Raw genomic sequence first — 23,629 nt, forward strand, 5'->3', positions numbered from 1 at the left:
GAGGCTCTTACATACGCCCTGGTTCTCACGGTGTTCCTTTCCTCTTAATGTTTTAACAGGAAGCTATAATCTGACACTTCAGTAGGCCTTCAATCTACCCTGTTTCGTAACAGATTCTTCTTAGGTAGCATGTACTCTTTTAACCTCTGTGACTCTGGCCATCAAATCATGAGGTGTTATAGAGGTGGAACATACAGAACAAACCCCATAGGTCAGACCAAGGATACTCAGCGTGAGTAGTCTCTGAATCCCTTCTGTTGTGAATTCTGTTTGTGGGCTCCCCCGGTGGTGTTTTATGGTAGTGTCACTTATTTGCCTTCTTCTATCCTTGATCACCTGTTGACACCCATTAGGGGAGTTTCCTATTTAAGGCTGCTTGGCTGCTGGTCTGATGCCGGCCAACAATGTATCAGTAGCATTCTGTTGCATTCTCCTGCCTCAAGATCCTGTTCAGCTAAGTTGAATTTTGTTTCTAGTTTATGCTATTTTTGTCCAGCTATTTGCAATGTGACTCTCTGTAGCTGGAAGCTCTCGAGGACTGAAATTGCCACTCCAGTGGCATGAGTTGTCACTGGAGTTTTAAAGTAATTTCAGGATGGTGTTTTTGAGTAGTGTTTTGAAGTTGACCGTGAAGTGACTCTTTCCTGTACTTCTGCTATCTAGTAAGCGGACCTCACTGTGCTAAATCTGCTGTTCATCCTACGTATGTCTTTTCCTCTTGACTCACCGTCAATATCTGTGGGGGGCTGCTATCTCCTTTTGGGGTTCATCTCTGGAGGTAAGGCAGGCCTGTATATTCCTCTGATAGGGGTAGTTAGATCTCCGGCTGGCGCGTGGTGTCTAGGGCTTCGTAGGAAACACTCCCCGGCTACTTCCAGTGTCGTGTCAGGTTCAGGTCACGGTCACTTTAGTTCCCATCACCCGAGAGCTAGTCCGTGGTTATTTTGATTTCCCTGCCATTGGGAAAATCATAACAGTTTGGCCGGCCAACATGTGTTAAAACTATGCACTAAAGCAGGAAAGGATATGAAAAGGTTTTTTTTTCCTTCTGTGTTTGGAAAGTGCACCTTAGTGCTTATTTGTACTCCTTGCTTAAACTGCAGTCTTCAGCCTTTTTTTTTTTTTTCCTCTCCTCTTAATCTCTGAATGGCTTTGGTTACACCTGTTTGAATCATGGATCCACAGAGTTTGGTTGCAGGTCTGAATAACCTGGCTACAAAGGTCCAGAACTTACAAGATTTTGTTATTCGTGCCCCAATGTCTGAACCTAAGATCCCTATGCCTGAATTTTTTACCGGAGACAGATCCCGTTTTTTGAATTTCAGAGAGAATTGTAAATTGTTTTTGTCTCTGAAATCTCACTCTGCTGGTGATCCTGCGCAACAGGTTAAAATTGTTATTTCTCTATTGCGGGGTGACCCACAAAGTTGGGCATTTGCATTGTCGCCAGGGGATCCTGCGTTATTAAATGTAGATGCGTTTTTTCTGGCTTTGGGGTTGCTTTATGAAGAACCTAATTTAGAGATTTTGGCTGAGAAAGCCTTTATAGCTCTTTCCCAAGGGCAAGATGAAGCTGAGATATACTGCCAGAAATTTCATAAATGGTCGGTGCTTACTAAATGGAATGAGTGCGCTCTAGCAGCTAATTTCAGAGAAGGTCTCTCTGATGCCGTGAAGGATGTCATGGTGGGGTTCCCTGTGCCTACAGGTCTGAATGATGCCATGAAATTGGCTATCCAGATTGATCGGCGTTTACGGGAGCGCAAATCTGTGCACCATATGGCGGTATCTTCTGAGCAAAAATCTGTGCACCATATGGCGGTATCTTTTGAGCAAAAACCTGTGCACCATATGGCGGTATCTTCTGAGCAAAAACCTGTGCATCATTTGGCGGTGACCTCTGAAAAGGCACCAGAGCATATGCAATGCGATAGTGTATTGTCTAGAGGCGAACGACAGAATTACAGGCGCAAAAATGGGTTGTGCTTCTATTGTGGAGATCCAGCTCATGTTATATCAGCATGCTCTAAACGCATAAAGAAGGTTGATAAAAAGGTTGATAAATCTTTTTCTATGGGTACCTTGCAGTCTAAATTTCTTTTGTCCGTGACATTGATTTGTACTTTATCATCTGTTACTGTGGATGCTTATGTGGATTCTGGCGCCGCTCTGAGTCTCATGGATTGGTCCTTTGCCAAGCGTTGTGGGTTTGATTTAGAGCCTCTGGAGGTTTCTATTCCCTTAAAGGGTATTGATTCTACACCTTTGGCTAGCAATAAACCACAATATTGGACACAAGTGACTATGCATCTTTCCCCAGACCATCAGGAGATTATTCGTTTCCTTGTGTTATATAATCTACATGACGTATTAGTACTTGGATTACCATGGTTACAAATTCATAATCCAGTCTTGGACTGGAGATCAATGTCTGTGCTGAGCTGGGGATGTCAGGGGATTCATGGGGATGCACCTTTGGTTCCCATTTCTTCATCTACTCCCTCTGAGATCCCAGCATTTCTGTCAGATTTTTATGATGTCTTTCAGGAGCCTAAAACTGATTCTCTCCCCCCTCACAGAGAGTGTGACTGCGCTATTGAGTTGATTCCCGGTAGTAAATTTCCTAAGGGTCGCTTGTTTAATTTGTCTGTACCTGAACATACTGCTATGCGGGAGTATATCAGAGAATCTTTGGAAAAGGGTCATATTCGCCCCTCTTTGTCTCCACTGGGGGCAGGGTTTTTCTTTGTGGGTAAAAAGGATGGTTCATTGAGACCTTGTATCGACTATCGACTTCTGAATAAGATTACAGTTAAATACCAGTACCCGTTACCTTTACTGACTGATCTTTTTGCTCGCATAAAGGGGGCGAAGTGGTTCACTAAGATCGATCTACGTGGTGCGTATAATTTGGTGCGGATTAAGCAGGGGGATGAGTGGAAGACCGCATTTAATACGCCTGAAGGCCATTTTGAGTATTTGGTAATGCCTTTCGGTCTCGCGAATGCCCCTTCCGTTTTTCAGTCCTTTATGCACGATATTTTCCGTGAATATCTGGATAAATTTATGATTGTGTATTTGGATGATATTTTGATTTTTTCGGAGGACTGGGAATCTCATGTTCAACAGGTCAGGAGAGTTTTTCAGGTTTTACGAGCTAATTCTCTATTTGTGAAGGGCTCAAAGTGTATTTTTGGGGTTCAGAGAATTTCCTTTTTGGGATATATTTTTTCCCCTTCATCTATGGAGATGGACCCTGTTAAGGTTCAGGCTATTTGTGATTGGGTACAACCTACTTCTCTAAAGAGTCTTCAGAAATTCTTGGGATTTGCTAATTTCTATCGCCGATTCATAGCGGGTTTTTCTGCCATTGCTAAACCTTTGACTGATTTGACCAAGAAGGGTGCTGATGTTGCTAATTGGTCCTCTGCGGCTGTGGAGGCCTTTTGGGAGCTTAAGCGCCGCTTTTCTTCTGCTCCTGTGTTGCGCCAGCCTGATGTTTCGCTCCCGTTCCAGGTTGAAGTAGATGCTTCCGAGATCGGAGCAGGTGCAGTTTTGTCGCAGAAAGGTCCTGACTGCTCAGTGATGAGACCATGTGCGTTTTTCTCTCGAAAGTTTTCGCCCGCTGAGCGAAATTATGATGTTGGAAATCGGGAGCTCTTGGCCATGAAGTGGGCATTTGAGGAGTGGCGTCATTGGCTTGAGGGGGCTAGACACCAGGTGGTGGTCTTGACTGACCACAAAAATCTAATTTATCTTGAGTCAGCCAGGCGTCTGAATCCTAGACAGGCGCGCTGGTCGTTGTTTTTCTCTCGATTTAACTTTGTGGTTTCATATCTGCCTGGGTCTAAGAATGTGAGGGCGGATGCCCTCTCTAGGAGTTTTGAGCCTGACTCGCCTGGTGATTCCGAACCTACTGGCATCCTGAAGGATGGGGTGATATTGTCAGCTGTCTCCCCAGACCTGCGGCGCTCTTTGCAGGAGTTTCAGGTGGATAGGCCTGATCGCTGTCCGCCTGGTAGACTGTTTGTCCCTGATGACTGGACCAGTAGAGTTATTTCGGAGGTTCACTCTTCCGCGTTGGCAGGTCATCCTGGAATTTTTGGCACCAGGGATCTGGTGTCTAGGTCCTTCTGGTGGCCTTCCTTGTCTCGAGATGTACGTATTTTTGTGCAGTCTTGTGATGTTTGTGCTCGGGCTAAGCCCTGCTGTTCCCGGGCCAGCGGGTTGTTGTTGCCCTTGCCTATTCCTAAGAGGCCTTGGACGCACATCTCTATGGACTTTATTTCTGACCTTCCTGTTTCTCGTAGGATGTCCGTCATCTGGGTGGTGTGTGACCGTTTTTCCAAGATGGTTCACTTGGTACCTTTGCCCAAATTGCCCTCCTCCTCTGAGCTGGTCCCTCTATTTTTTCAGAATGTTGTGCGTTTGCATGGTATTCCTGAGAATATAGTGTCTGACAGGGGTACTCAGTTTGTGTCTAGATTTTGGCGGGCGTTCTGTGCCAGGATGGGCATCGACTTGTCTTTTTCGTCTGCATTCCATCCTCAGACTAATGGCCAGACTGAGCGTACTAATCAGACCTTGGAGACTTACTTGAGGTGTTTTGTGTCCGCTGAGGACGATTGGCTTGATTTTTTGCCATTGGCAGAGTTTGCCCTTAACAATCGGGCCAGTTCTGCCACTTTGGTTTCTCCATTTTTTTGTAATTCAGGGTTTCACCCTCGCTTTTCGTCCGGTCAATTGGAGTCTTCGGATTGTCCTGGAGTAGATGCTGTGGTTGATAGAATGCATCAGATTTGGGGACAGGTTGTGGACAATCTGAAGTTGTCCCAGGAGAAGACTCAACAGTTCACTAATCGTCATCGGCGTGTCGGTCCTCGTCTTTGTGTTGGGGACCTGGTTTGGTTGTCTTCTCGATTTGTTCCTATGAAGGTCTCGTCTCCTAAGTTTAAGCCTCGGTTTATCGGCCCTTATAGGATTCTGGAGGTTCTCAATCCTGTGTCCTTTCGTTTGGACCTCCCAGCATCTTTTGCTATTCATAATGTTTTTCATCGGTCATTGTTGCGGAGGTATGAGGTGCCGGTTGTTCCGTCTGCTGATCCTCCTGCTCCTGTGCTGGTTGAGGGTGAGTTGGAGTATGTGGTGGAAAAGATCTTGGACTCCCGTGTTTCCAGACGGAAACTTCAGTATCTGGTTAAGTGGAAAGGCTATGGTCAGGAGGATAATTCTTGGGTGACAGCATCTGATGTTCATGCTCCTGATTTGGTTCGTGCATTTCATAGTGCTCATCCAGATCGCCCTGGTGGTTCTGGTGAGGGTTCGGTGCCCCCTCCTTAAGGGGGGGGTACTGTTGTGAATTCTGTTTGTGGGCTCCCCCGGTGGTGTTTTATGGTAGTGTCACTTATTTGCCTTCTTCTATCCTTGATCACCTGTTGACACCCATTAGGGGAGTTTCCTATTTAAGGCTGCTTGGCTGCTGGTCTGATGCCGGCCAACAATGTATCAGTAGCATTCTGTTGCATTCTCCTGCCTCAAGATCCTGTTCAGCTAAGTTGAATTTTGTTTCTAGTTTATGCTATTTTTGTCCAGCTATTTGCAATGTGATTCTCTGTAGCTGGAAGCTCTCGAGGACTGAAATTGCCACTCCAGTGGCATGAGTTGTCACTGGAGTTTTAAAGTAATTTCAGGATGGTGTTTTTGAGTAGTGTTTTGAAGTTGACCATGAAGTGACTCTTTCCTGTACTTCTGCTATCTAGTAAGCGGACCTCACTGTGCTAAATCTGCTGTTCATCCTACGTATGTCTTTTCCTCTTGACTCACCGTCAATATCTGTGGGGGGCTGCTATCTCCTTTTGGGGTTCATCTCTGGAGGTAAGGCAGGCCTGTATATTCCTCTGATAGGGGTAGTTAGATCTCCGGCTGGCGCGTGGTGTCTAGGGCTTCGTAGGAAACACTCCCCGGCTACTTCCAGTGTCGTGTCAGGTTCAGGTCACGGTCACTTTAGTTCCCATCACCCGAGAGCTAGTCCGTGGTTATTTTGATTTCCCTGCCATTGGGAAAATCATAACACCCTTCCAGCTTAGCAATGTAATTGGCTGGCTGTAAATGGGTGGGGTTTTGGCAAGCCTTGATTTTATGTTAAATATGTGCTTGTCAAGGCTCACCAGGTGAGGTGGATCATCTAAGCTCCAGGTTCGGGTGGGCACACGGATCCCGGGAATTGATGCAGCAAGTTAGAAGACACATGGATGGCAAAGGCTTGGCACCTCTGGTATCTCCAGAGAAGCAGGATGGAGGAGGTGGAACCCAGCAGGGATAGCAGCAAGTAAAGCACAGTAGATTGAATCCCAATGGGTCTTAAATAGTCCTAGGAAGATGATGACATTGATCCACGCTTTGAAAACTGCAAAAAACGACATGGAACACAACAAAGGGCAGCAGACTCAAGAGAGGGGAGCGAGGCAAGGGATACCGAAGACTCACCTGTGATCAACACATGTGTAATAAGGATGCCTTTGGGAACCAAGGAGCAGGCTTTTTTGGTGAGCAAAGACAAAATGATCCTTCTCACCAAATGAACCCGATTGCCTATCACTAGCTCACTTGACACCCGGCAGCTCCTGCTGCTCTCCTCCTGCCCTCACGTATCGTACTGGCAATAAGGAGAACTCACACTGAGAATCCCTGGTATGACATCTGGAGGTGTGCTCTGTGTTTCACCTTTGTGACACTTAATGTTTTATGAATGGCCACAGTCACAAAGTGGCTAAAGGGAAAATTTAGATAAAACCTTTAAACGCTCATATCTCGAGAAAATCAAGATCTATTCCGATGTGAAAAAAAGAACTTAATCAGCTATTCAGCCCCTATCTAATGATACAGCCAGTTTAAAAGGTAAAAAGTCATGCAAGGTCCATCTTAAAGAGGTTTTTTGGTCCAAATTGATAAGTCTGCAATCACACTGTGTGACTGCAGACTTATGAATTCCCCCAACACACTGTGCACTGCGAGGATTCGCCAGTTTCTATATCGAGAACAGCGGTGATGTATGCCTTATACATACTCTCGGGCAGAACCTGTCTAGTGGGCGCAACCTCGCTCCATACACTTGCTGCACGTCTGCCCTCTATTGCTTTGAATAGGGGGCAAATATACAATATCCAGCAGCGACCACTTCACAGTTGACAGGAGCTGTGCTCTGTAACTGAGCAGATCCGATCAACACCAGGAACAGGATGGGGGTGGTGGGTGTCTCACCTAAACCGATCAGACATTGATGACCTAGCTTCAAGATAGGCCATAATGTTAAAGTACCACATAAACCCTTTAAGTGATAGACAATCTAAAAATTACTTTGTCCCAGACAACCTCTTTAATCAAATAACATCTAACTGTCTGATAGTGCACTGACCATTTACTTTCATCTCTATTCTGCAATTACATAACAAAAATGATTATTAAATGTTCCTATTGTTGGTTCATTTTAAGTTTCTGAGCAGCACCTAGTTTAATGCGGTATTTTATTTTCAGCATAAAAATGTTCATTACTAATCAAATGCCGCCATCCAGCCATCACAAAACCTTCTCATCAGCAATCAACAGGAATTGGCTGTAGGAATAGAAACTCCGGTTACAAAAATTAAACTCAAGTGCGTCAAGAGCAGAAATACAGTAATCCCGAGGAAAATTGCAATCAGTGAGACACTAGATAAATCCAAAAGACAAGATGTTCCCATATCAAATAATACAGTGTTTCTCTAGCAACCTAAATCTAAATGATGGAGCAGGTTATCACATACATCAACTGAAATATCTCTTACACTGTGAGCTTCATTGCTAAATATTGGATAGAAATTGGTCATAAGCGGTCATTAGATTAGGCTACAATGTGGTCACCTGCATTAGCAGCCTGATACTGACAAATCAGGATCCAGTGGATCCCCCAGTGGATCATCAGTCCAATGCCCCCATTCCTTTTCCGTCTATAACCACAGTTAGAACTTTATAAGGAACCTTTCTGGTCCCCTAACGATTTTAAAATGCCACAATAAATATTTAGAGATGTGTTTCTGCATTAAAATAATGACTTCCACTACTGCACGATAAGTGGAAGCAAGCGGTTACAGGGAGAATAAAACTTCATTTTCTCCTGTAGCCGCTGCTCCAGTAAGCCAAATATACAAGGTTTAAATGTTATTTACCTGCAGAATAAACTTATATCAGCAAATAAATAGCATTTTTAGTAAAAGTTTAAAATTTTATAATTTACACAAGTATCCACATATAATATTTAATGGAACTTTCCATATAATACAATTCAAACTGCCAACTCAGACTGGGTATACAGAAGGCTTAGTACTGAAGAGATCCATAGTATTAAAATTACTTTTATTGAAACACAATAAATGAATAATAAAAAAAAAAGCTGAATATCCTACAGGGGACGCCAATAGGGCCAAAATACAAATGGCATGTACAATCCAAACAATAGAGGATATGCAAATATATAGAAGAGGTACTGAAATGATTCAAGTGCTGTGACACCGGAAGAAGTTGGTGGCGAAATGCGTGTTGGAGTGAGAGGATGCCAGAGCCATCCATGATTCCTGGGTTATTAATCACCATCTTTGCACACAAGTAGTCTTATTAGCTTAAGGGACTTTTTGATATAAGCATTGGCATGGGAGGCTTTACATGTATATACGGTGGATTTCTATATTTCCTCCTGCACCTATGTGTCCCCATGCCTACATATAGTTTTAATTTAAGCACAAGCTGTTACTTTAGTTTTTTTTTCCCTTCAATGGCACATATTAAATCCATATAGAAATCCATATAGAAATCCTTCTATATATTTGCATATCCTCTATTGTTTGGATTGTACATAGCATTTATATTTTGGCCATACTGGCGTACCGTGTAGGGCATTCTGCTTTTTTATTGTTTTTTATTCATTTCTTATGTTTTAATACTTCAGATCTCTTCAGTACTCAGTATTCTGTATACCCAGTCTGAGTTGGCGGTGTGAATTTTTCTATATAATGCAGTATAGTAGTATATAAGAGAAATAACAATCCTCTATGAAGGCCAGCATAAAGATGGCGGGGTTGTGGGCCTCCAATAGGCACCTGGCTTCAATGACAATCCATCGGCATCACGCTCTCCATGGTAGGGTGCGGTGATGTGAGCTAGAATGGTCATGTTTTGCAATTCATTCACTGAAATGCCATCAGAAAATTCCAGCGGCATTTAACTATACAGCAGCAAGAGGCAGGTGCCAGCTCATAGCACAGCCGGCACCCACCGTACATGGAACCACCTAAACTCCTGAGCCCGCTCTCTACATCTGCACACCACATGTTGGAAAGTTACAGTGCAGCGCCCCAGGGTCCTGGTCGTTGCAGTAATGCCATTCTTCCACCAGGGGGAGTGATGTTACGTTTGAAGGCAATAAAGGAGATCTCTTAACCAGTAACACCAACACACAACACATTTCATACTCCAGTCCACCAGGGGGAACTATGCTTCTATTTATTAGGGCACTCTTCACAATTAGGTAAAACTGGTGGTGTGGATAGAAAGTTAGACAGACAGAAGCTGACTGAGCTTGGCTCAGGACAGTTGCTATCTGAGCTACGCTCAGGTAGTGGGTCCCTAACAGGCGTGGGATCCTGTCAGAGGCCTAGACAGAAGGCCACGAAGCTGCGCCTGCCCGACGTGCGGCAGCTTCCAGAAAGAGACACTGAAGGAGAACTGTATTGTAAAGCATGAGGAAAAGTCATAGCAAAAGGAGAAGAAACCAGAAGGAGTTCTGCCCTGCATAGGCTGCCTCCTTCTGAGGCACAGGATCCCGGTAGCTGGAACACCGAGGGAGCAACAGTCCTTTATGCCTTGCTCCAGAGACCGGCAAGACAGCTAATTTCACGTTACCTGCCCGCCCTATACCCAGGAGGCACGGTGGCAACTTGTGGAGGCTGGGGCATGCTAGAGTCCCTGTAAAAAGCCTCAGGCCACCAGTCATATGGGTTGGTCCTATCCATCCAGGGGACAGAGAGAGACACAACATCTAAAACATCTACAACAGTTGTGAGGACCTTATGAGAAGCTCAGCAGTAAGGTACTACAACACACAGGCGCTAGAGGAAGGCTACTGATTTCCACCTGGATAAGGGGACTCTGGATTTGCCTTCAGACCGGCCGGACTCTGCCTACCCTGTGATCTGGTGCTCTGGACTGTGGATGCTGAAGCCTTCAGTAAAGGTAAAGAGACTGCAACCTTGTGTCCTCGTTCTTCACTGCGCCTTACACCATTCACCATCCACCATCTACACACTGGGAAGCCCTGGGGATACACTTCACCTGTGGAAAGGTATACTCTCTAGCTGCCATAACACCACCCCAGCGGACCCCTAAGCAGCGTCGGTCACCCTGACCGAATACCACAGGTGGCGTCACAAACATTATCCCTTTAAAGACCTTTTATCCCTTTTACACGGATGTCCCTAGGGCCACAAACCGGGTCAGCCACCGTGACATCCCCCTTGAGAACCGAACGGCCCGGTACCGAGTACCCCACCGCCCTACAGGGCCGATCCAACTTTACATGTATATTTTGTATTTTTATACATCTATATAACTAAACACGTCTACTCTGAAGGATCTCTATGTTCTAACTACATTACAACCTGTTAAAATTCATCCTCCAAGTTCTGATTCCGGAAATCAAAACTAAATCGGGGAGAAGGTTTGCATATATTAACACACTTTAAATGCTGGAAACCTGTGAGGTCAATGTACTGTCATTCCAACATAGTAGTCTACATTGGCACACAACTTTTGTTCCACCCTTGTTTTTGCATGGGGGCCATGTTTCAACTTTTGCGGCCATTTTTGCACACCAGTCTTAAGGAAGGGACTACTGGACTGAGATGTGCTTAATTCATTAATAAATTAATTAAGTGCATCTTACAACTGTTGCTCGCCTCGGCCAGTAATGATACTCTAGTCTGGGACTGGAGTACATTTGTGGCTTTACCAATGCAACTTTTTACTTGCAATTTACTAAAGTGAGATCATTTTCAGTAATTTGATGGGTGGACTTCGCAAAGCCCTGATCTGGAGAAAACACGCCAAAAGCGGGAAAAATTTTGCACAACTTTGAGTTGCACAAAAATGTAGCAATATTTCATGGTGTTGATGCCAGATATGACGGCCTAATGAGTAGCAGAATTGAATTATTCTAGAACAGTTCAGCTGCTTCTTCTTTCCCCCGTCGTGCGCTGCTCCTTCCCGCCCATTCACTCTAGCCTGGGACTTCCAACTACGACCACTGTTATGGTCTGGTGATGTAGGCGCGACATGCGACTAGCTCTGAGCAGGTGGTAACTATACAGACCGCAGTTCCTGATCTTAACACAGACACTAGCAGTAGCCGTGGGATGTTCCTGTCACTCCCTGGACACCCAGGGAGTGCTACCCCTAAAGGTAGAAACAGGAAAGCTATCTTGCCTCAGAGAAAATCCCCAAAGGATAGGACAGCCCCCCACAAATAATGACTGTGAGAGGAGAAGGAAATGACATACGTAGTATGAAACAAGATTTAGCAAAGGAGGCCACTTCTAGCTAGATAGAATTAGTACAGGACAGAACACTGTGCGGTCAGTAATAAAAACTAGAAAAAGACTACCGCAGAGAAATGCAAAAATCTCCACACCTGACTAAAGGTGTGGAGGGCAAACTCTGCTGCCCAGAGCTTCCAGCTTAGCTGAATAGGTTCATACTGATAAGCTGGACAAATGAGCAAAACATAGAAAGTGCTGAACAACAAAGTCCACAACAAGTGAACTGCAAAAGGACAAGCAAGGACTTAGCTTTGCTGAACTGGTCAGAGTGTCAGGGAAATCCAAAGAGCCGTGACTCCAGGCTGGAACAATTGACAACTGGCATTGAATGAGGGAACAGGCCAGACTAATATAGATGAGCCAGAAAGACAATCAGTGAAAACAGCTGCTGATGCTAAATCCCAGAAGCAGCCATACCACTCAAAACCACAGGAGGGAGCCCAAGAACAGAATTCACAAAAATGCCACTTACAACCACCGGAGGGAGCCCAAGAGCGGAATTCACAACAGACCACCCCCTGAAGATTACTGTGCGTTGCACATCCTGATATCATGGACAGGTGACACACAGTGACCTCCAAGGCCTGGTATCAGCCGAAAGTTCTGGCCCAGACTGAGCAGGTCAAGGATGCAATGGTGGACAATGGATCAGAAAGCCCTTAAGCCCCCTCCTGTGCTGTTGCAGCTTCGGCATATTCACTCACTGCCGAGATTTCCACCCACGAAAAGACCTTAGAGGTCTAACCTAGTTACTGGTGCTGACTGATGGACTGGGTCCCATCTTCAAGGCTTAAAGGTTTTGTTTTTTTAAAATTTAACAAAGAAAGTCAACAGTCTCCGAAAGCCCGGAATCTTTGATGTCCCAACCACCAGTCACCTGACCACTGGAGCCACCGATTGGCTGCAGGATCTAGAGACTGGTTCCCAGAATGTCATCCCGTCCGCACTAGCGAAGATTGTCAAAGTGGCAGCACCGGAGCAGAATTTCATGGTTAGCAAAGCTTCTATTCTTTTATACTGATGGTTTCCCTGTCAGTTGTTTTTTAAACCTCCCCTGCCACCCACCTCTGAATGTCTGAACTGAGGTCTGCGAAGGTACAGTATGTTTTGGAGAGTATATATTAGAGCTATCCTGGGTTTTTAGATGGTGGAGGGAAAGTCGGATTTAGGTTCGGTAAACAAAGGATTCTAGTGGTCCAGGTTCTGTAAACAGGGGATCTATTCAGGGGTCTGTAAAAGAGGGGAATCTGATCTGAGATGTGGAAATTAGGGTGATTTGAAATGTGGTGTCTAGTTAAAAATCTATATTTTCTGGAATCTGGTCTAGAGTCTGTAACAACATGGGGGGTGGTCTGGAGGCTTTTAAAGGGGGTGGGGGATCAGGTGTGGAGTTTGTGCACAGTGATGCGGGGGGTGGTAGAGTTGTCTGGTAAATGTACCTTTTCGGGGGCCTGGTCTGGGGGCTATTCTTTAGGGGTCTGGTCAACTTAGCAAAGCACAAATAATCTGTTTATGTCTATATTTAGGGGGTCCTGTCTGACTAGGGGTTTAGTGTGTGATCTATATTCATTTTGCTAAAATAATTCACATAGATATTAGTGGTTCAAATTCTTGTGCTGATGGCATGTCCTTTATTAAAGGGGTGGTCTAATATTCAGGATAAGGGGGTGGTGCACTCTTGAAGACTGACAGTTTGCTGGTCCCAACGGTGCTTTCTGCCAGGCTCCTAGCAGGGGCAGCACAGAGACATTGAGGCTGTGAGAATCCAGCCTCCGAGCAGTGCCTGCACACTGTATAGCAAACAGCTAACAAGCCCGTGCTCCTTGCCTAGCACATCGGCCACCTCTGAGGTGGCCAGTACCTTTGGCAATAAACTCTACACTACAGAATTAAAAATCCCTTCATTTTTGAGAAAGAGAGAATTTTTATTAACAGGTAAACGTTTCAAAATTCTTTGCATTTACCAGAACTTTGACATATCGCTTATTTATTAAGATAAGAAAACCCTTTTAATTGATGGAGCATGAAGCCGAAAAATCTAGCTCGGCACGCCTGTGTTTATGACACTCCCTTATGCATTCTGCCCTAAGTGGAAGCGTTCTACAAATTTAAAGGATAAAGTCTGGTTACTTTTAGCTACCCTGGCTTCCGTCCCTTGATGGGATACTCTGGCTTCAGTAAATAAATCATATTCACTGTAATTATACTGTAAAATGGCCACATTTATAAATTAAATCACTGCCCTAATGAATACAATATCTGCTTTTTTATAGACAGAAAGTAGATTTCATCCTATTATATTTTCTGTATTCAGCCACTTAGACTATCACGATCTCAGACATTACTGGTATTTAGGACATTTCCTGAGGCATTTTACATTTAGAGAGCAAATAATAGACCTGGATATCCCAGTGGTCACCACTCACAGATATAAATTGGGTGTCTATTTTAACAGCACATGGAAACCTATACCATAAAAATACCCTAGAAAATAATGAGCGTATGAATAGCACATTACGGCGGCAGCATCGGCACATGGCTATGTTGTCCATCTGGTGATCGAAGTCAGGCCTTATTTTACTGACCTCACAGGTTTACATGCTAAAGAACCGGGGAAGAATTTCCTCAATGCTGAAGACATATTCTGTTCTGGTAAACTATTAAGCTTGCAGGTTTTTGGTATTAGAATAGGCCCAGGGCATCACTGGGAAATGAGGCCATCTAAACTATTGTTGAAATGTTGGACAAAAACTGTGGAGTACATTGAGCAGTTTTGCTAGTTTTATCAGACTTTTGGGATTTGTGACAAAAAAAAAGTATAATAAATGTCAACGTCAGACATGGAGGACTCCACAGATACAAATTTGCTCCAGCAACCCTTGGCATGTTCAAGTTGTCCCCCAAAGGGCTATTACGGAAGGTCACAGAAGTGCCTCCATAAATCTGGAATGTAGCCAGACATGTTAAAAGACTTGGCTACAGATTAACAGGCAGTGAGCTCTCCTGGTGGCAGAAGAAATGTATAGCAAAAATGACCGTCTGTGGGTGGAGCGCCGATACACCCGCGGCTGTTAAAGACACAAGACGTGTTAACTAGGTCAGTCATTTTCCCTTCCACTTCATTCCCCAATACCTATACTTATCCTTTCCCCTCATGTCTATTGTCAGTCTCGTACATCTTCACTCCCTTTCAGAATGTTAAATGTATAAGAAATTTGAACTTTATCATAAATTACTGCACATCTATTATGTATCCAGTTTATTCTGTTTTCATTGTAATCTGATAGTGTAGAAGTCTTTTTATTTTTCTTTTCAAGTCTATATTTTGATAAACATAAAAATCTTTTAATTAAAGGGAACCTGTCACCCCCAAAATCGATGGTGAAGTAAGCTCACCGTCATCAGGGGCTTATCTACAGCATTCTGTAATGCTGTAGATAAGCCGCCGATGTTACCTGAAAGATGGGAAAAAGACATTAGCTTATACTCACCCAGGGGCGGTCCCGTCCAATGGGTGTCTCAGGTCCGGGTCCGGCGCCTCCCATCTTCATTCCATGACGTCCTCTTCTGGTCTTCACGCCGCGGCTCCTGCGCAGGCGTACTTTGTCTGCCCTGTTGAGGGCAACATTGGGGGCTTATCTACAGCATTACAGAATGCTGTAAATAAGCCCCTGATGAAGGTGAGCTTACCTCACCATCGTATTTGGGTGTGACAGGTTCCCTTTAATATTACAATTAAAAAAAAAAAAAAGGTACAAGATAAGCTGATTTAATTAGCTGTCATGTACGGGCTCATGGTCAGAGCCTACATCGAGGTCAGGGACCCGACATATGACGTATGTATACAACATATGTCATGAGGGGGTTAAACAAAAACTTACCAGAATGGCTTTACTTAAACTAATTTTCCATGCAGCATAAATACGGATGTGGTATGGAAAATATGCTGCAGGAAATTCCAATTGAGTTCCGATATAAAGTCAATATCTACACTGTGTTCCAAATTATTATGCAAATTGGATTTAAGTGTGATAAAGATTTAATTGTTTTGTTTTTCAAATAAACTTGTGGATGGTATTGTGTCTCAGGGCTCAATGGATCACTGAAATCAATCTTAAACACATGGGATAATTAGTTTTCCAGGTGATTCTAATTAAAGGAAAACTACTTAAAAATGATGTTCCACATTATTAAGCAGGTCAGAGTTTTCAAGTAACATGGGAAAGAAAAAGGATCTCTCTGCTGCTGAAAAGCATCAAATAGTGCCATGCCTTGGTGAAGGGATGAAAACATTAGAAATTTCCCGAAAACTTAAGCGTGATCATTGTACTGTTAAGAGATTTGTGGCTGTATCTGAGCACAGATGTGTTTGTGCTGATAAAGGCATAATGAGGAAGATTTCTGCCAGGCAAGTTCATTGGATTAAGAGAGCAGCTGCTAAAAAACCATTACAAAGCAGCAAATAGATATTTGAAGTTGCTGGTGCCTCTGGTGTCCCTCGAACCTCAAGGTTTAGGATCCTTCAAAGGCTTGCTGTGGTGCAAAAACCTACTATTCGGCCACCCTTAAACAGTGTTCACAAGCAGAAATGGTTGCATTGGGTCCACACATACATGAAAACTAATTTCCAAACATTCTTGTTTACTGATAAGTGTTGAGCAACCCTGGATGGTCCAAATAGAAGTAGTGGATGGTTGGTGTATGGCCACCATGTCCCAACAAGGCTGCAACAACAGCAAGGAGGTGGAGGAGTCATGTTTTGGGCCGGAATCATGGAGAAACAGCTGGTAGGGCCCTTTAAGGTTCCTGAAGGTGTGAAAATGACCTCTGCAAAGTATATAGAGTTTCTGACTGACAACTTTCCTCCATGGTATAAAAAGCAGAAATGTGCATTCAGGAGCAAAATCATCTTCATGCTGACAATGCCCCATCTCATGCGGCGAAGAATACCTCCGAGTCATTGGTTGCTATGGGCATAAAAGGAGATAAACTCATGGTGTGGCCACCATCTTCCCCTGACCTCAACCCAATAGAGAACCTTTCGAGGATCATCAAGCAAAAGATCTATGAGGGTGGGAGGCAGTTCACACCAAAACAGCAGATCTGGGAGGCGATTCTGACTTCATGCAAAGAAATACAAGCAGAAACTCAATGGATGCAGGAATTGTGAAGGTGATATCAAAGAAGGGTTCCTATGTTAACATGTAACTTGGCCTGTTAGGATGTTTTTGAGTTAAATAGCTTTTTGTTCAGTGAATGTGACCTCCTAATGCTGGAAATTCCACAAATGAGCATTTTCAGTTCTTTAAAACATATCAAATGTTTAGAAATTCTACTGTGCCTAATAATTTGGAACAGTGCATTTTAAGTTTTTATTCATTTTGGAGATTATACTGTTATCATTGGGAGGTTTCTTCAATAAAATTCGATGTATAATCTAACAGGTGATTACGTTTATTAGACTGACTGTCATTTGCACCAACCATTTAGGAAAATCAGAGAAAAATGTCATTTGCATAATAATTTGGAATATAGTGTCGAACAAACCCCAGTTGTTGCAGATTTTTTTCGGATTTCAGCTTGTGAAAGTATCCTTTGGGTTATTGGGAGAATGTATAGTTGCAATCAAAATTACTCAGCATTGCTGTAAATTAGGTTCATTAACCAGATTTACAAGTGCGTGCTTTATCCAAATACAACAAAATATGCCACTTAATTGCTTTTTCATTTACTCATCCCTCTCTTTCAAGAGCCGTGACTTTCTATTTTTCCTCTGATAAAGCCATAAGAGGACTTCTTTTTTATTACAGGAGTTGTAGTTTTGAATGACTATTTTTAAAGTGGGAATATAAGGGGATGAGTGACTCAGCTTTTATATTTTTATTCAGATTTTTAAAAACAATAATATTTTTTTAAATCCCCTTGAAGCTGTAATCTTTTGACCGCTTTTTCTATATACTGCAATTACACAGTATTGAAGTATAAATGTAAAATGAAGGCCTTATATGAAGTACGTCTGTGGCTGAGCTTCAGAGCAGTACAGAGAGCGCAGCATTGGGGACCTTCAGCAGGCCCTCCGATTCCAGGGCAACCCACTTGTACCCTGCTATCGCATTCTATGGGCCGATGTTTGCCCACAATGACAACAATGACACACCACCCACCACTTGGGTTTCACCCTTTCACTGCTGCTTTTATGCTAAGTTCACATTAGCATTTGAGGGCTTTGCGGAGGGCTGCGTACGTCCTCAGTTAAGCCCCGCCTACTTCCGCATACATCTGCATGCATTCTGCGTACCTATCTTTAACAGTGGGTATGCAGGACATGTGGATGTATGCGGATGAGTTGTTTTGATGTGCCTGCCGACAGCATGGAAATGCAACAAGTTGCGTTTTGTGCGGACGGCGGGCGTGTCAAAAAGGCGCATCCGCATACATCCACATGTCCTGGATACCCAATGTTAAAGATAGGTATGCAGAATGCATGCAGAAGTATGCGGGGCTTAACTGAGGACGTACGCAGCCCTCCGCAAAGCCCCCAAACGGAAATGTGAACCCGGTCATAGAGACTGACAGAGGCATTTAAAGGATTAACAGCAGAAATCGGAACAAGTTCCTTTTGCTGCTACTAGAAGCAGATGCCGGCAGTTGGCACTCGATGTGTGACATCAAATATCACATGTTGGGAAGAGAGTTAACGACTACAGCAGTCTCAGAATTATTCACTTTCATCACAAATGTTTCTAGTATTTAGTAAAACATCTTTGGCTGTTATAATCTACTGTACATAATATGCATAGTCAGACACCAGCTTCTGGCATCATTCCTCAGGAATCTTACTCCATCTTTGGTTTGTGTGCTGCAACAATCTTTTTCAAATCACATTAAAAAAATCAAAGAGTATCTACTGAGGTTCAAACTATTCAACCTATGGCCACACCAGAACCTTTCAGAACGTCTTCTGAAACCAAGCCATAGTGGACTGTTAAGCATGCTTGTTATCATTGTCCTGATGGAAGGTCCAATGATGGCCAAGCTTCAGCTTCCTTACATAAGTCATGACATTTGAGCCTCGGAGTTACTGATCCTTAATCAAATCCATCTTGTACTTCAAACACTGGAAGTTTCCAGTGCTAGAAGAAGCAAAACAGCCCTAGAGCACCATCGAGCCCCCACCATGCTTCACTGTAGGCATGTCTGAGCCACCATGATGCTTGACTGTAGGCATCACCAAGCCACCATCATGAATTACTGTGGGCAAGTTGTTCGTTTCAGCACATGCTTCATTCTTCTTCTGTCAGACATATTGGTAATCCATAGACCTGAACAAAATCCCAAAAGTTATTTGGCTTAACTATATGGATTTCAGTATATTGAAGTGGACATTTCTTGTGCTTTTGGGTCAGTAGAGGAGTACATCTTGGAGATCGAGCATAGAGAGAGACCTTCAGAGTTTAGTATGCAGTTTACTTTGCAAACTAATGCCTCAGAGCATGCTGCCACCAAATCTTGCTGCAAGTCTTTTGCAAGTAAGCAATGGTTTTTGACCACTTGTCTACTCAGGAATCTGGTGACATCCAGTGATGGCTTCCTCTTTCTGCCACATCCCGGTAGCATAGCTGTTGTTTCTATAACTTTTAAATTATGAAACCAAATTCCCAATATATCTCTAGCAACTTACCATTCCTCTGAATTTTGTATCCTTTTCCTTTTGCAAAAGAATGATCCCTTCTCTGGCCTATTTGGACTGCTCTCTTGACAATCCAAGAATATTAGTTAACTGGAGGCTATTGCCCACGAGGAATATGATAAGATTCCCCAGGAACATTGTAAGACACTGGTGTATGACTATATATCGTGTTTGGAGTACGTCACAACATCCAAGGTGATCTAATAAATACTAAACATGCTTGTAACAAAGGGTTTCAATTATTCTGAGACTTCGGAATAATTCAAATTGGCATTTTGTGGTGAGAAACCCCTTGCTACATTAGTTGTGTTGAGGCATTTACATTATTCTTCTTTGATTGCTTTATTGCAAACAATAGTTTGTAAAACGGGGTAGAATAATTTTTATTTCAACTAAGTCTGTTATCATTCAGTTTTGGTACTTACTCCCCCCATGCCCACATATTCTTAGGGACCCAAGAGGGAAAAGTCAGTCATAATAGGTAATCGGATAGGTCTCCATTAATTTTACTTGCACAGGTTTTCCAAATCCCCACAACTAAGCTCAAAATGATGTAAATCACTAGTCATGAATTTTTACCTTTGATGAGCTCTGGTTTGTAGGCCTTCCTCATTTGCTGCAAGAAGTCGTTATAAAAGGGTTCGGCTTGTTCAGAAGGCATGGCCATGTGATAGTCAGGCTTGTTCCCCTTTAAGATGCACTGTAGGGTAAACTGGCTGACACACAGCACTTCATACTGCTTGTCCATGACACTTTTAGACCACTGTTTACCGCTGTCATCCTCGAATATTCGGAGGTTCAGAATCTTTCTGATCCTGGATGGAAAAAATAACATTTTATTTAAAAACAAAAGCTATATTACTAACAGAACTAAATTTTTATTGCATCACAATGCACCTGTATAAATATGCAATTATTAATCAGCATTTGAAAAGAGCACCGATTTATGAAGAAGCATCTCACAATGGTTTTTTGACAGCTAAATGTTACTTTGAAGTCTGTACTAAAGTACTGAAAAGACTACAAACAAAGTGTTTTGGTATTTTACTGTTTCAGGGGTCAGTGGTGCATTTACAAAAGTAGGGTGGTTTAACAATGACACTTTCACTATAGACTTATCTATAGACTGTCCAAAATACAAAAAAAAAAAAAACTATCAGCAAAACGTACACTACCGTTCCACAGTTTAGGGTCACTTACAAATTTCTTTATTTTTTAAAGAAAAGCACAGGTTTTTTTCCAATGAAGCTAACATTAAATGATTCAGAAATACACTCTATACATTGCTAATGTGGTAAATGACTATTCTAGCTGCAAACGTCTGGTTTGTAATGCAACATCTTCATAGGTGTATAGAGGCCGATTTCCAACAACCATTACTCTAGTGTTCTTATGGTACTTTGTGTTTGCTAACTGTGTAAGAAGGCTAATGGATGGTTAGAATACCCTTAAAGAAAACCCTTGTGCAAGTATGTTAGCACAGCTGAAAACAGTTTGGCTGATTAGAGAACCTATAAACCTGTCCTTCCTTTGAGCTAGTTGAGAATCTGGAGCATTGCGTTTGTTGGTTCCATTAAACTCTCAAAATGGCCAGAAAAAAAGAACTTTCATGTGAAACTCGACAGTCTATTCTTGTTCTTAGAAATGAAGGCTATTCCATGGAAGAAATTGCCAAGAAACTGAAGATTTCCTACAACGGTGTGTATTACTCCCTTCAGAGGAGAGCACAAACAGGCTCTAGCCAGAGTAGAAAGAGAAGTGGGAGGCCCCGCTGCACAACTGAGCAACAAGACATAAAGTACATTAGAGTCTGTAGTTTGAGAAATCGACGCCTCACAGGTCCTCAACTGGCAGCTTCATTAAATATTACACGCAAAATGCCAGTGTCAACGTCTACAGTGAAGAGTCGACTCCGGGATGCTGGCCTTCAGGACAGAGTGGCAAAGAAAAAGCCATATCTGAGACTGGCTAACAGAAGGAAAATATTAATATGGGCAAAAGAACACAGACATTGGACAGAGGAAGATTGGAAAAAAAAGTGTTATGGACGGACGAATCCAAGTTTGAGGTGTTAGGATCATACAGAAGAACATTTGTGAGATGCAGAACAAATGAAAAGATGCTGGAAGAGTGCCTGACGCCATCTGTCAAGCATGGTGGAGGTAATGTGATGGTCTGGGGTTACTTTGGTGCAGGTAAAGTGGGAGATTTGTACAAGGTAAAAGGGATTTTGAATAAGGAAGGCTATCACTCCATTTTGCAACGCCATGCCATACCCTGTGGACAGCGCTTGATTAGAGCCTATTTCATCCTACAACAGGACAATGACCTAAAGCACACCTCCAAATTCTGCAAGAACTATTTAGGGAAGAAGCAGGCAGCTGGTATTCTATCTGTAATGCAGTGGCCATCGCAGCCACCAGATCTCAACCCCATTGAGCTGTTGTGGGAGCAGATTGACCGTATGGTGCAAAAAGTGCCCATCAAGCCAAACCAACTTGTGGGAGGGACTTCTGGAAGCATGGGGTGAAATTTCTCCAGATTACCTCAGCAAACTAACTGCTGGAATGCCAAAGGACTGCAATGCTCTAATTGCTGCAAAGAGAGCATTCTTTGACGAAAGCAAAGTTTGAAGGAGAAAATTATTATTTCAAATAAAAATCTTTTTTTTGAACCTTGTCAATGTGTGGACTAGATTTTCAATTCATTTGGCAACTTACTTGATTAATAAAAGTATGAGTTTTCATGGAAAACACAAAATTGTCTGGGTGACCCTAAACTTTGGAACCGTAGTGTAAAATAAAAAATAATTCCCAGAAATAAACAAATACCACGTCCAATGGAACTGATCTGATCTTCTCCAACTAAATTTAAAAAAAATTATATGATCCATATTTATAATTTAATCGTACATAAAAGCCATTATAACACTTGAAACTCATGAAATGTGTACACTCATTGGGAACATCAGTACTCTGCACATTTATCTAATAGTAACTCAAACTAGGGGAAAAGTAGAAAATTTAAGGCAAATGTAGAGAAGTCCCTGCTTGCAACCAATTGGGAAACTTTTGTTCATTTTAAAAAGGGTCTCTGAGTAATTAGATCCAGAATTTAATTAGATACTATGGCCAGTGGCTCCACTTTTCCATTGTGCTGCTAAATCTCTCATAAAATCTCTCCTGATATCTATAAGAAAAAAACAATGAGCAGAGATACAATAATAAAATATACTTACATGTAATCAATATCCTTCTGTGTGTCTTCCACAGAAATTCCCAGCAATACACAGATACCACGTCCAATGACGCTTATCTGTTCTTCTCCAACTAAATAAAAAAAGATATAATATATACATATGGTCTGGGGTTACAAGAATTAAAGTGAACTATTTCACCCATCTATTGATATATTACTCAGATCTGTTAAATGGCAGAATTAGCATCTGCGAAGGGCCTCCCCATCAGCTGCTACAAAGAATTGGCAGACCATGGAAGTGTGTGAAATATCATCATAACAGAAAGAGAAAAAATGATAAACTAGAGTATAAACAGTGGGTAAGGAAAGTATTCAGACCATGTTAAATTCTTCACTCTTTGTTTCATTGCAGCCATTTGGTAAATTCAAAAAAGATAGAGCTTTTTGGTAAAGCACATCATTCTACTGTTTACTGTAAATGGAATGAAGCCTACAAATAAAAGAACACAATAGTTACAGTCAAGTATGGTGGAGGTTTAAAGATATTTGGGGGATGTTTTGCTGCCTCTGGACCTGGGTTTCTTGACTGTGTGCAAAGCATCATGAAATGTGAAGTTTCACAGAGGATTTTGGGTTGCAATGTAGTGCCATGTGTCATAAAGCTGAGTTTGCATCCTAGGTCATGGGTCTTCTAGCAAGACAATGACCCCAAACATTCTTCACGAAGCACCCAGAAATAGATGGAATCAAAGCACTGGAGAGTTCAGAAGTGGTAATTCCAGCTCCGGCAATGTAAAGTGTCCCACCACTACCTCTTACATACAGATGCTACAGAGAAACTGTGAATGGACACATTAAATCAGTTAATTGTGGCCGATTTGATAAATTTACAGTACAGATCATCATAAAAAAACACAAATCTGTCAGTGAGTGTATGGAAAAAAGCAATCAAGTTATGGACGGTGGAAGAGATGTATGTGACTAGAATGAACATTCCTTTACAGCAGATAATATCTAGCACCAATCCCTATACTAAATGCAGCTATCAGTGGTTTTAATAGGGAATAGAATAGATATTACCTGTTGTCGGGTGTTCGGGAACAGAGTCTCCTTCCCT

General features: G+C 42.6%; 1 protein-coding gene across 3 annotated transcripts in view; it reads right to left on the reverse strand.

The window, feature by feature from the left end:
• The window catches only part of DTD1 (D-aminoacyl-tRNA deacylase 1), a 258,513-nt gene that overhangs the window by 209,009 nt on the left and 25,875 nt on the right, over window positions 1–23,629 (reverse strand). For all 3 annotated transcript variants that reach the window (XM_077282814.1, XM_077282813.1, XM_077282812.1), the window contains exons 2-3: window positions 22,553–22,643; window positions 19,894–20,129 (exon numbers count right to left, since the gene is read on the reverse strand). In XM_077282814.1, the coding sequence (XP_077138929.1) occupies window positions 19,894–20,129; window positions 22,553–22,643 (327 nt within the window). The remainder of the gene's footprint in view (window positions 1–19,893; window positions 20,130–22,552; window positions 22,644–23,629) is intronic.

This window comes from Ranitomeya variabilis, chromosome 2 (assembly GCF_051348905.1).
Source record: "Ranitomeya variabilis isolate aRanVar5 chromosome 2, aRanVar5.hap1, whole genome shotgun sequence".
In the NCBI taxonomy this organism is placed as follows: Eukaryota; Metazoa; Chordata; class Amphibia; order Anura; family Dendrobatidae; genus Ranitomeya; species Ranitomeya variabilis.